At 45.3% G+C, this 13,242-nt stretch overlaps 1 protein-coding gene across 1 annotated transcript in view; it reads left to right on the top strand.

Annotated features, from left to right (window-relative positions):
* The first annotated feature begins 4,730 nt into the window (after positions 1-4,730).
* Positions 4,731-13,242, top strand: part of DYNC1LI1 (dynein cytoplasmic 1 light intermediate chain 1) — a 56,779-nt gene continuing 48,267 nt past the window's right edge. The window contains exons 1-2 of the mRNA XM_039525200.1: positions 4,731-4,958; positions 5,206-5,279. Of these exons, the coding sequence (XP_039381134.1) occupies positions 4,822-4,958; positions 5,206-5,279 (211 nt within the window). The 5' untranslated portion in view covers positions 4,731-4,821. The remainder of the gene's footprint in view (positions 4,959-5,205; positions 5,280-13,242) is intronic.

Here is a 13,242-nt window from a genome sequence, read left to right as displayed (position 1 = left end):
TGCTTTTCCCTTTCATGTAGCTGCCCCACCCCCGCCACAGTTTTTTCCAGTTTTGCTTCTCCTCCACACTACACAGCTGTAGGAAGTATAGGCAACATTGTGAGTAGCAACCTATGTATAACAGAATCTTGCTTCTTCACAAAGATACTCTATCAAAGTAAAAGAGTAAATGTGGGCTTGATTTATCACTGTTTTGCTCCAGGCCAGATCTCACCCTGTTTCTTAAGATTGTACAATGACCAAGCATTTCCCTTTTCACTTTCTCCTTTGCAGCTCCTGAGCAAGAAGGAAAATGGGAGGATGTGTGTCTGTGTGGAAGGGTGAAGCAGTTATGCCAAACAGCCGTCATCAAGGCTGTCAAGCTGTGACAATATGAACAAGTGAGCTTTCAGAAAATTACGAGGGCATTGTGAATGTCTCTCTGAAGAGACATCCTCCATTACAAGATCCTCCATTACAAGTGGGTGAAACAGTAAAAACTACCTTAAAAATAAATCCAGAATGAGTGAAAGGGGGAGGAGCAGGGGAGAGGAAGGAGATGACTGTCTCTTTCACATGGAATTGGATTTGGCAGCTCAGCTATCACTAGATTATTTTTTTTTCAGAAAGGAATATTGATCTATGTGAAAACAGGAGAGCAGAGAAACAGCAGTATCTCTCTACAGTTCTTTCCTACAGGGATTCTTTTTTCATTATTATCATCATGTTCTTCCCCAGCACAAAGTGATGTATTTCCATTTCAGTCAGTCTTTTATGTGTTCTGTGCTTTTCCGCAGTATCTATTTATTTAAAATTGTGCTTGCTGTGGTAGCCTCATTGGATACAGATATTGGTTTCATGAAGGTCCTAGGGGACGGTATTTACATAGATTTATTGCAATATATTTCATTACCACACAATCAATCTAATACAGGACACCTAGTATAAAATAGCAGGTAACACTGAACAGCCACAATTTTTTTTCCACCATCTAAATGAATTACTTGTAAAAATGTATCTCTGGCATTTTAAAAGATTCTCCACTTTGTAGGAGGGGTAGGAAGCCACACTCCTGACTGAAATAGAAAACACCTCATTCAGAGAAGGAATCTTCCCTTCCTCCTTCAAACACGCAATAGTCCAACCAACACTGGAGAAACCCACCTTAGATACTTCAGTCCTAGCCAGCAACCACCCAGTGTCAAACCTCTTATTCCTAAGCAAGCTGATAGAGAAGATAGCAAAAGGTGAAATACAAGCTCATCTAACTGAAGCTAACATTCTAGACTGGGCTTAGTCTGTGTTCAGGACAGGACACAGAATCGAAACCTTATGGCACTGATGGATGATCTCTTCCATGGGTGGTGGGTGAACCCCACTTTGGGGAGGCTAGCCTGCTCGCCCCTCCGTTCTGCCCGAGGCCCCACCTCTGCCCACCAGAGCCACCCCCCTGTGGCTGGAGGAGCCCCAAGCCCCCCCCCCCGCTAAGGCTCGAACAACCCTGCCCCACCCACCCCAGCTGATCCCCCCCCCCAGCATTGGATTGACCCCCAATGCCAGGCTGAGCTAGTGATCCTCCCAGTGCTGGCCTGAGCCGCTGACCCAATTCCCACCCCCCCCAGCCAGTCCGACCCCCCCTGGGCCGACCTGAGCTCCACCCCGGGCCACTGGCAGGCCCAAGCTCCAGGCCACCAGCTGGAGCTGAGACCCCACTGGCTTCAGGGCACAGCGGGGAAGGATGGGGTCTCCCGGTGGAACATGGGCGGGGCCACGGCCTGGGTCAGGGGAGGCTTAGCCTTTGATACCCGCCACTCATGATCTCTTCCTGTCAATGGTGGGCAGAGGAAAGTATTCTGAAGAGCTTGCAGCTATGGTACAGTCTCTGTTCATTGAATATACATACCCACAATTGGTCAATTCAGTGTGTAGTCTAGGAGTACTCTTGGATTCCTCACTGATACTAAGTAGCCTAAAGGCTACTTCTACCTTTTCATGTTCTCTGTATGTATAAATATCTTCTTTCTGTGTGTTCCATTCTATTCATCTGAAGAAGTGGGCTGTAGCCCACGAAAGCTTATGCTCAAATAAATTTGTTAGTCTCTAAGGTGCCACAAGTAAATAATAAAGCAAATAAAAGCGAAAATACATCTAACACATACTCTAGCAAGGTACAGACTTTGTTTAAGGTGTTTTTCTCACCTGTATTTAGTTACCTGAAACCACAACATGCCCCTCTCCTCTTGGTTAAATGATCCATCCTTCTTGGCTTGCAAGACCTCTGGTCTCTTGTGTCTGTCTATGATGGATGCCAAAGATAGCTTCTGTTTTTACTTATATCTTCCAAAGTTGTACCTATCCTATAGAACTGGAAGGGACCCTGAAAGGTCGTCAAGTCCAGCCCCCTGCCTTCACTAGCAGGACCAAGTACTGATTTTGCCCCAGATCCCTAAGGGGCCCCCTCAAGGATTAAACTCATAACCCTGGGTTTAACAGGCCAATGCTCAAACCACTGAGCTATCCCTTTGTTTCAAGAGGCAGCATGCTTCTTGTGGGTTTCCCATCCCCTTATATGTAAATAGTTCTTCCATTGTTTTGATTCTGAAATGATTGTTTTGCTGTTTAATTTGATGTTACAGAGGAGACCTCTCCTATCTGGGAGGGAACCTGTTTGGCCACAGACTTTAAAACATAATATCATTAAGTATCCATATTTCCTCATATAGTCTTAATACATACATTTCACAATGATATTCATCACTGTGTGTCATTAGCTTTCAGAGAAGACCTCACTCTATATACTTTTATAATACAGTAATATTGTATACCACCAGTTGATTCAATTGCTTATTGCTTATTGCTTGAGGTTCAACCCCTTGGTCTTTACAGACCAGCAAACATTTGAAATGGATTCTTCTGAGGGTTACCCCTCAAAGTTAAGTTTATTCAAGCTGTGAGAAAGGTAACAGAGTCTGGTAGTAAAGGAAGCACCATGCTCTTTCCTCCCCCACTTGTGTTTTCTGAAATGTAAAATGTTGTTTCCTGACATTTCCTCCCGCTGACGTCTTGATGATCCTGTTTACTGTTTATATGTAACCTGAGGTAAACACAAATTCCTTTGTTTAGGATACTCTGTTTAACAGCTCCTTGTGACATACCTGGTTTTCACACACTTTAGTCATAATTCAAGTATATGTTCAGAACTCTTAATGCTTACCGCATACATACATAACCCAACAGTATTAATGATCTGTGAGTTATTACCAGTAGTTTTCAAATGATACCTCACAAGGCATATTTTGTACAAAGATCAGTACAATTGTGTGTAGGGTGTGAATACAGGAAGTGCTTAGTGTCATAAAGACACTTCACAGCACACACTTTTCCCTCTGGGGAGACAATGAGAGAACAAACAACATATGACAGATGTGTAGTCATGATGCCTAATTCACTGCTGGAAGGCACTCAGATACTACAGTTATGAGCGTAGTATAAAAACCTATATAGAAAAATGCCATCAAAGCTGCAGACAGAGATAAACATAAGGTTGTAATCCATTTATTAAATTAAATGCAAATCATATTAAAATATTGTTGCCCCTTGCAATCCAAACAGTTAACCAATATTCAGAATTGACGGGTTGTTTCTGTTACCAGGAGAAATTGATGATAGAATAAGGTATTTATTTGATGAAATCCTGTTCATTTACAAAGGATGTACACAAAGTCCTTTTTTCTTTGTAGACAGTAGGAATCAAAAAATCGGAGAGCTTCTTAGCTCACCGTTCCAAGCCTCTTTCCAGCCAGTGCACTGCCCCAAAAGCTCTCTCTCAGCACTTTTTCTTAAGATCACACTGCAAGTGCTTTTCTTGCTGTTTCCTTGGCTGCTTCTTTCTGCGTATTCCCTGGCTGCTGCTTCTCTCTGGGCAGCTCTACACTACCTACTTTGACATAACTATGTCGCCTAGGGGTGTGAAAATCCACACCCCCGAGCAACACAGTTATACCAGGTTGGCATGTATGAATATACACACTATGGTGGGGGTGAGGTGTATTGAACATTAACACATTATCCATGCATTTTAAAAATTGTATGTTTTATGTCTTTCCCAGACTTTGTCATCTTAGAAGTGTGTTTTCTTCAGGACAGGCAGTGTGTTACATTTGGAGACTGTGTAGCACATTGTACATAGTAAATAACAATGACAATCATTCTGAATCAACAGGATGGGACAAGGGACTATGATTTAAAGAGGGGGGATTTTTTTCTAGATCTTGCCTTCTTCATTGGCCTCTCCCACGACTATCTTCTTAATAAGTAGTTTGGCCTGAGAACAGCTCATCCAGGGGACTTGTGGTGACAGAAAGGAAATTGCCTCCCCTCCCCCCAAGCTCTCTCCCAGGGAGAGTGGGTAACAGCCCTAGGTGTGGTTAGGGTGCCCATATGTCTCCATTTTATAGGGATAGTCCTGATAGTTGGGGCTTTGTCTTACCTATGCGCCTATTACCTCTTGTCTCATTCCTGATTTTTCACACTTGCGATCTGGTCATCCTAGGTCCGGTGTGTGGGATGCTGGGTGAGCCAGCCACCTGCCTGGGGCCCGCAAAAAATCCTCCCCAGCCCGTGGATAATCCCAGAGGCACGTGGAGGCGCTACTGTGCGTTCTACGCCGGGCGTGACTGGGCGCCGGGCCGCCCACTGCGCCCCACACGCGGGTACCGGCCCCGCCCCCTTTTGGCCCCGCCCCTTCTGAGCTCCCAACATCCGGGTACCTGTCAGCCGGCCGCGCCGCCGCCCGCTCTCTGTTCTCTCTCATTGAGGCGGACGGGAGGGAGCGCAGGGAAGATGGCGGCGGCGGGGCGAGCCGGCTCCTTCGGTTCCTCTTCCTCCTCGCCGGGGCTCGGCGCGGGGGGTGGCCCGGCCGCCAGCAACAACGCGGAGCTGCGGGCGGGGGGCGAGGAGGACGATGGGCAGAACCTCTGGTAACCGCCGGGCCGCCGCCCGTTACCGTCCAGCGCCCCTGCCCCGCCAGAGCCTCCGCCCCGGGGGGGGGGAGACACAGCTCCCTTCGCGGGGCCCCCTGTGAGGCCAAGTAACGGGGGGGGGCTGCTCTTGGTGGCGGCGCCCCCGCCCCCATCCCTCTGTGCGCGCCCCGCCCATCCCCGTGTGTGTGTGTGGGGGGGGGGTGTCTGCGTGGCCCCGTCCTGACCGGGCTCTGTCTCCTCTCAGGTCCTGTATCCTCAGCGAGGTGTCCACACGCTCCAGGTCTAAACTGCCTTCGGGGAAAAACGTCCTGCTGCTGGGTAAGTCGGGGAGGGGTCTGGCGCCGGGCGGCGCCCCGGTTGTGGGGAGGTGGGGCGGAGTGTACAGGTTGCCAGGGGCTGGGCTAAGCGCCCCACGGAGCTGCTGCTATTTGTTGGGCGGGGCGAGTCGTGCCCCAAGTCTCGTAGCGCCTCCCCCCGTTGGGAGCTGGGGTTGCCCCCCTGAGGGGGCGGCTTTGGAGGAGGGTGGCGCTTGCCATCTGTCTTCCCTCTGGCGAGGGCGGGTCCGCAGTGTCCCTAGGAGGCTCCCTCAGCATCTCCCTCATTCAGGCCTTAAGCATGGCTGGAGATCGTGGCCAGCCCGTGTCCATAACACACAAAATCTGTGTCCAGAGCCCCTGCAGTGTCCGCCCTGCAGTTTTTTGTTAACTGGGTGGGCGGGGTAGAGGCTGTTTAGGGGTCCCGGCTGGGTCCTGGCCACCATGTACAGGGCTTGTCAGCAGCCGTATCATCATGATGTGCAGCAGCAGTGGCATCTCTCACAGTGGAAGTGTCCAAACCCTGGCTTGCTTCTGGCTGTACTTGGCGCTTACTGTGGCCTGAGGACGATCACAGTTATTTGCGGGGGGTCGGGGGGAGAACTAGAAGCTGTAAAAGTAAATAACATGCAGTCATGCAAAATACAGAAAACTTATCATGTGTGGGAAGGGACAGATTGCACTTCTTGACAGAAAAGCTATTAAACAGAGCCAAGAACAGACAACTTAAGCCTTAGGGGATTCATTGATGAATTTCTTGACTATCTTCCCTTACAACATACTAATACAAATCAGTTTGCAGAGCTGTATTAGGAAACCATGTCTCAAGATCCTGGAAGAGGCAGCTCTTGTGGTCTCCAGTGAATCTTTGTGTGGAGAGTTTGTCATGCTTATCTATTGGTTAATGTCCCTTGAGAGAGTGATTGAGATTCTTTTATTCAAAAAGAAATCAGTGTCCTTTTTCTCCTTCCCAGTATACATTTAAGTGGGGGACTTAAGATGGCCAATACGGATGAAAGTGTCATGTAAGGTTGAGGGATGTTCTAGTGGAACTGGCATAGGTCTCATAAATTTTTAAACTTTTTTTTTGTTTTACATTGTGAAGTGGGATAGTGAGATTGATACTCCTTTTAACTGCCTCCTGTTCCTAGCTATACTGTGTTTTTTGTCTCACATTTTCATGTATGAGATGACTGAAATGGGTAGTTATCAGCATAGTTTTTATGGTAAGCATCTTTTGAAAGTTAAGTGGGTTGACTTATTTGTGCTGGACTGGGGAAATTTCTTTCCAGGTGTGGTCCTGGCTGCCAATATTACTCCTCTCCCCTTTCCTTTATTCTCTTCCTCTTCTAGCCTTAGAGCAGTGGTTCTCAAACTTTTTTTGTTTTTTTGTGGACCACTTGAAAATTGCGGAGGGTCTCGGCAGACCACTTAATGATCTTTCCAAATGTTTGTACTGTTGTAAAGCGCTTTGGATAAAAGTGCTATATTTAAAAAAAAAAAAACTAACTTTTTTTGTTCTACAAATAAAAGCACACAACTCATATTTTAATATTAGTAGCCTTACCTTTCTAATGTGATGGATATGCCCTCTCTCCCCTGCTGTGTCAGCCCCCAAGCTGGGGCTGGGAAGGAAGGGGATCTCTCCCCTGCCACAGGGCTGAGGCTGGGAAGGAGGGCTGTCTCTCCCCAGCAGCTGCAGCCCTGGAGCTGGGGAAAGTTGCCTCTTTCTCTGGCCGCTGCAGCCCTGCACATCCGAAATTCCCCCTACCCACTCTTCTCACCACATTGCCCCCTCCCACCTACCCCATATTTCCCACAAGGCCACCACCTTACATGTGTGTCTTCTACAGTGTCCACCTAATTAGTGGAGCCACACCTGCGCGGCTCCACTAATTAATTAGATAGGTGGCCTTTCAGTCTCTTGTGTGTGGCTGCCCAGAGGGAACTTAATTCCCTCTGTCCGTGGACCACCTGAATGGAGCTCGCGGACCACTGGTGGTACACGGTCCACAGTTTGAGAACCTCTGCCTTAGAGCATATTGACCATCCATTAAAGGTCTTCAACCTTTTTACGCCCAAGATCACTTTTTGAATTTAAGGGCAACCTAGGATCTACCCCGCCCCTTCCTCAGAGCCCCACCCCACTCACTCCATCCACTCCCCTCTCTGTCACTCACCCTCACTCACTTTCACCGGCCTGGGATAGAGGGTTGAGGTTTGAGAGAGGGTGTGGGCTCTGGGCTGGGGTCAAGGGGTTTGCAGTGTGGGAGGAGGTTCTGAGCTGAGCCTGGGGCAGGAGGTTGGGGTGCAGGAGGGGTGAGGGGTGCAAGCTCTGGGAGGGAGTTTGGGTGCAGGAAGGGGCTATGGGCTGGGGCAGAGTGTTGGGATGCAGGAGGGTACAGGGTGCTGGCTCTGGGAGGGGGGTTCAGGGCTGGGGCTTGGGGTGTAGGAGGGGGTTCGGGATGCTGGCTCCAGATCAGGGCTGGGGGTTGAGGTGTGGCCTCCCGCTGGGCAGCACTTACTTCTGGTGGGTCCTGGTTGGGGTGTAGTGTGGCTGCCACTAAGGCAGGCTCCCTGCCTACCCCGGCCCCACTCCGATCCCCAAAGGGGCCAATGCGCCCCTGCATCCCCAGGGGCGGTGGGTAGCACATGGCTCCACACGCTGCCCCTCTCTGCAAGCACTGCCCCTGCTCCCCAGGGCTGTGGGGCACATTGACCGCTTCCATGAATGGTGTGGGGCCAGGGCAGGCAGAGAGCCTGTCTTAGTGGCTGACCCGCTGCTCTGCCAGAGATCGTGATTGACTGGGAGATCCTCTAGGAAGATTTTTTTTTTATACGGATCTGGCGGTTGTTCTTGTTGATCTTCATCATGTTATCAGGATGCTGCCTAATGCATATAGCTAGCAAAAGTGGGAATGTGGAAATGGACCCAATAGATCAGAGACTAGGACATACCTGACACTGATATCTCAATATCTGCTTCCTGAAAGCATCCAGAGGAGTGGCTGTTTAGATTGTCATCTCCTCTGCTCACTTTAGTATTGAAGGTAATAGGAGTGGTGAGGTTTGCCAATATCTCCTCTGGAGTTTCCTGCTGATAGTGGCAGGAAAATTTATATTAGACGTATGAGAAAAGGGAAGTCTTGTCCCTCCTAGTATAATTTTTATATACACATTGAACTAACTTCTGGAATGAAGGAAGGGGCAACTAATATTTTTAGCAAGTTGTCATACAGATGAATTGCAGCATGTTGAATATCATGTAGATGTCTGAGTTCAGATATTCCAACTAATATCTTTAAGTAAATTGTGAAGTGGATTCAGTCAGTAGCATACAAAATTGTTCTAGTATGCACAAGGCAACTGATAGGCTCCCTAACCTGTAAGGGAACAAACCAGCTGCTTTCTCTCTGCCCACCTATTTCTCTACATTCTTATAAAGTCTATCCAGCCTATTGCCACTAAAATTCTCAGCACCTGCTTTAACTATGTCAAATTCTTTGAAGCCATTCAATGAGTTCTGTTGCGTTCCACTATGCTAAAAGACATTCCTAACTTCAAGGGCTAAACACCGTTGCTCATGTTTAAACTGAATCTGGTTTTCCCCTTCTCCATGTATTTAGCTCTGCTTGATGTTCAGGATGAACAGTCTTAAGAATCAGTATTTTTTTTTAGCCTTGTTACCTCCACATTTTCTCTGAACCCCAAGCATCCCACGTTGCATGGCTAAACCATTTGAGTCTTTGAGAGTGAGACCCTGCTCCTGAGGAGTGGCTGCCAGGAGGTCTGGAGAGGGAATGGGAGGGATCTCAAGCCTAGCTTCCACAGTCTCCAGCTAAGAATTTTACGAAACTATAGCTAACTTATCTACTTACACTCTTCTGTTTTTGTAGTGGGGAAGGAATGGGTATGGCCACTGCTGTATCTTCTCCTTCAGCAAATAGTTTTTCCTCTGATAGAATTATTTCTGGATGACCTAGTGAGTAGCAGTGAGCTTCAGAAGTCTAGTCTAAACTTGTAAAACTGTCATGAGAATGTACCATTCCAAGCTACAAAATCTACTTGCCTGACCTTACTCTGATAATGTTAGTGTGTTGTTCATCAAAATTTTCACCAAGTTTAATAGTCTGAATGAAAATAATTTTCCCTTTCATTTTAACTTGTGACATGTCGTCATTTAAAATTTTTTAAAATCATCATAGTCCTGTCAGTTCTCAAGTCATCCATAGTGTCTAAAAAAGACAAACTATACAAGACCTGAATTTTTTTATGTGTGTGGGGGGGAAACAAAACAGAAAATTACATAAACAAAACATCTTTCAGGCCTTCTACATCATAAAGGAGCAAAAAGGCCTGTCTTTTTTTTTTTTTTAAATGAGACTTAAGAAAGATTGCTTCTTCCATGTAGAGCATTGTCAACAACAAAAATGTGAGAGATGCTTGATTTGGGGAACGGGGGAGAGTTTTTCCTTTTCCCTAGTATCAGCAGCCTATAGTCTCTCTTCTGGAGAAACCTGGCAGCACAATGAAATTTACAAGACTCCAGTTTTGCTTGCTGCTGCAGTCCCTAACAAGGATTGAAGTCAGTGAGATTTCAGAACCAAAAAAAAATCAAGGTAAAGGATAATTAAAAGTGAAGATGTACACACTAGGCTGGGCAGGGAATAGCAGACACTAGATGAGGTGCAGAGATTGTGCCTCAACAAGGGTGGATGAGCGTGCACTGCAAACTAGTGGTCATGTCTTACCCAGAGGCTGCAAAAATATGTGGTTGGGGCAGTAGGATCCGAGGCGAAACTTCAGTGGGAAACTTGGCATGCCTGGCTACTCCCAGCAGTCAGAAGGGTATTGTTCTGAGTGTTGCACTAGCATGCTGCCCTTCCTATATAGAATAGAAATAAAAACTAAGTAGTGGGCAGAGCCGTTTACTCTACTTGTAGCTTTGGATGAGTTTGTTTACTCTTTTGAAGTAGAGGTATTTTTAGCTGCTCTACAACTTAGAGTTTGGACATGAACCTTTCAAGCCATGGATGCAGTTCTTGTTGGCGGAAGCTGTTTTGAACGGAAAGCTTCAGCAGCATACCTGGCAGTGTGCATGAGGGAGATTTTCTTTTGTGGGAGGGGGGCACAACCCATTTTGAACTGTATTGAGTACAGGAAACACCTCGGTCTCTGTTCTCCAAGTGATTGACCATTCTTTAACATCTAGAGATGAGAAACAATGTATGAAAACTAAGTATTTTACTGTTAAAGAGGTAGTGCTTGGCCTTAGCTAACTATGACCTTTGAAAATGAAACTATTACCTCAGTACCAGAATTGACTGTGGGAGTCAGTGCAGAGCACACATGTGAGCTGGCCAGCCTGTCACAGTTAGGAGACACGCTGCAGTATGTTGTATAAGGTGGGGCTTCCCATGGCGCTCTCTACCAAATATAAGTGAACATGTTGCTGTAATCTAGTCTAGATGTTACACAGACATGGATCACAGTAAATTGAAGGAGTGAAATGTAATCTTCCTAAACAAAGTTAGAAAAATGCATTTTGGACTGCTGCTTCTGTTTGTGTCTAGGTGTAGGCATGAGTGAAATAAGACCGAAAGTATACACCACTTTCACAGACCAGAAGGCAGATGCTCTTAATAAAGGTGCAGTTGTAGTTTCTGATAGTTAATCAAAATGCTTTGCCTTACTTGCATCACCAGAATTATGTTGAACCAGCTACTTCTCGTATAAGCTCTTATTTCTTTCAGACAAGTGTCACCCACCTGCCTAACATCCCCTCTTTATGTAAGGGGGAATGCATGATTTCCCTCCTCTTTTAAACGGACTTCCAGGATAGCAAAGATGTTCTAAAATCAGTCTCATGAACAGGTCTTGTTCTTCCAACCACCCAATTATCATTTTAGTCCTATCAGCTATTTTTACTGATGCCTTCATATGGTCAGACTGTCTAATTAGGAACAGTAATTCAGCAAAAAATAAAAACTACAAGAGGATAGTTGCTTCTGATTCTGCCTTTTGTGGTTTGGTTCTTCAGGCTGCTGTTAATCTTTACGTCTGTTCCACTGCACTTTCTCTCTCGTCTAGGGTTTTTACTGCTTGTTAAATCAGAGATACACTTTAAACTGCTGGAGATGTTATCTGTATGAATAAGACCATTTCTTACCTGTGAACTTGTATAGGGAACAAGAGATCTGAGTTCTGTTTCTGACTTACAGATCCATGTGACTTTTCTGTTCTTATTTCTCCATCTATAAAATGAGGGTTCCTGTCAGGATCTTTGATATTTAGTACATCTTTGTAAAGCACTTACGACTTCTATTGAGCCTTGAATCCCAGGATCTCAAAGTATCACAGTTACTTCAGTCCAGAGGACCTCTTCCTATGCTAAAGTTAGATACTGCTTCTTTTTATTATCAAAGTATGGTCATATATTTATGAAATTCTTCATCAGTTTCTGTTTGAAGTTGTGGTCTATTTCATTTTTGTCTTGGGACCCAAAATACCAGCACAGTGCCCTCTGTATGAGACTGTCATTGTAACTCTGCCCTCTTGGACTGTTTTGAAATCTTATAAGGAAAGAGCACAAGTGAGAGATCTTTTTTTTTTTTTTAATACAGAACTTGAATCAAATGCATCACTGTTTACTTTTATAACTCCTACAGATATCTGCATGCTGTGCATCAGTTCTGACATTATAGTCAAAGGCTGCTGCAGGCAATTAGAAAGTTTCAGGCAGCTGATAATTAACCGTTTCTCACCTTCCACAAAGAGCAGGGCAGCTTGTGTTTCACACTCAGCACTCCTGGATCCTGCTTAGCACCAACATTCATTTTTGTGCTCCAGCTGATTGATTGGTATGTCACAGAATTCTTTGTAAACATATGTAGGGTCCACTACCTAATGGAAAGTGGGAAAACAGCTTGCCATGCTTAGAGATTTTCTGAGAAAAGGCTCATCATTAGACAGATCATCGTGCCCAGTCATCTAATCTTGTTTAAGATTGCAGTTGGTCTCTCCTCCTTCCCCGTCCTTCCCCAAAACAAACCCCCTGCTTTCTTGATGTGAAAGTGCTAACACAGGACCCACTTCTACTTCCTTGTTTTGCTCTACCTGTTTAAAGCAGGGTGATATAGGTTCATCAGAGGCCATTTTATAGGAGCTCTGTCACGCTAGGAGAGATACTTACATATGTTGCAACCCTACCTCGCTGTAATTGTGAACTTCATATTGATTCTCTTTATTCTGAATTTTCTCCTGTCTGAGGTTCATTTGGTTTAGTGAGATGCATAATTTTTGGTTGAGCATTCTAAATCAAATACTGAAAAGAGATTATTGACAGAGGATGTCTTCAAAAGGCTGTAATACCTACCTGGTCACAATCTGATAAGGGTTGGTTGATTTGGGTATTTATACAATTGGTTGCACTGTCAGTGTTCTGGTCACTTACCTTAAAGTTACCTTAAAGCATTTGATATAATATGCTTGGAAAGTCAAGTGAATATTTACCACTTAATCTCCTCCAAAGTACAAAAGGATACAAGTACTCAAATTTAAATGGTCACACATTTAAAGAATATAGTATAAATGTGCATTTTTTGATTTGTAGATAAAATGTTCTGTTTTCTTTAAGAAGATGAACAAGACACAGCTAAACAAGATGAGTTAACTGGGAGTTGACTTCATATGAGGCCCTGTAGCAAATAATTGTTACACAAGTTATTTCTTGCTAATGATTCACCCTCCAAATAATGCAATTTGAAAAATGGGTGGATGTTTACTAAAAATCTCCATGGATAAGGTGGAAGCATTTGCAAGTGAAAAAATGAAAAATATTTTTAAACTCTGATAGAAGACACAATTATTGATGTTGTTATAAGTCTTTTACGAAGAAAATTGCTCCCCCCCATAATCCTCAAACTGTTTTCTTGTGCTGTGCCAGTTACCATTGACTTTTCTACATC

The sequence above is a fragment of the Mauremys reevesii genome, linkage group 2 (genome assembly GCF_016161935.1).
Source record: "Mauremys reevesii isolate NIE-2019 linkage group 2, ASM1616193v1, whole genome shotgun sequence".
Taxonomy (NCBI): domain Eukaryota; kingdom Metazoa; phylum Chordata; order Testudines; family Geoemydidae; genus Mauremys; species Mauremys reevesii.
Note: the sequence above shows the minus strand (reverse complement) of the source record. Positions and strands in the feature narration are given on the sequence as shown.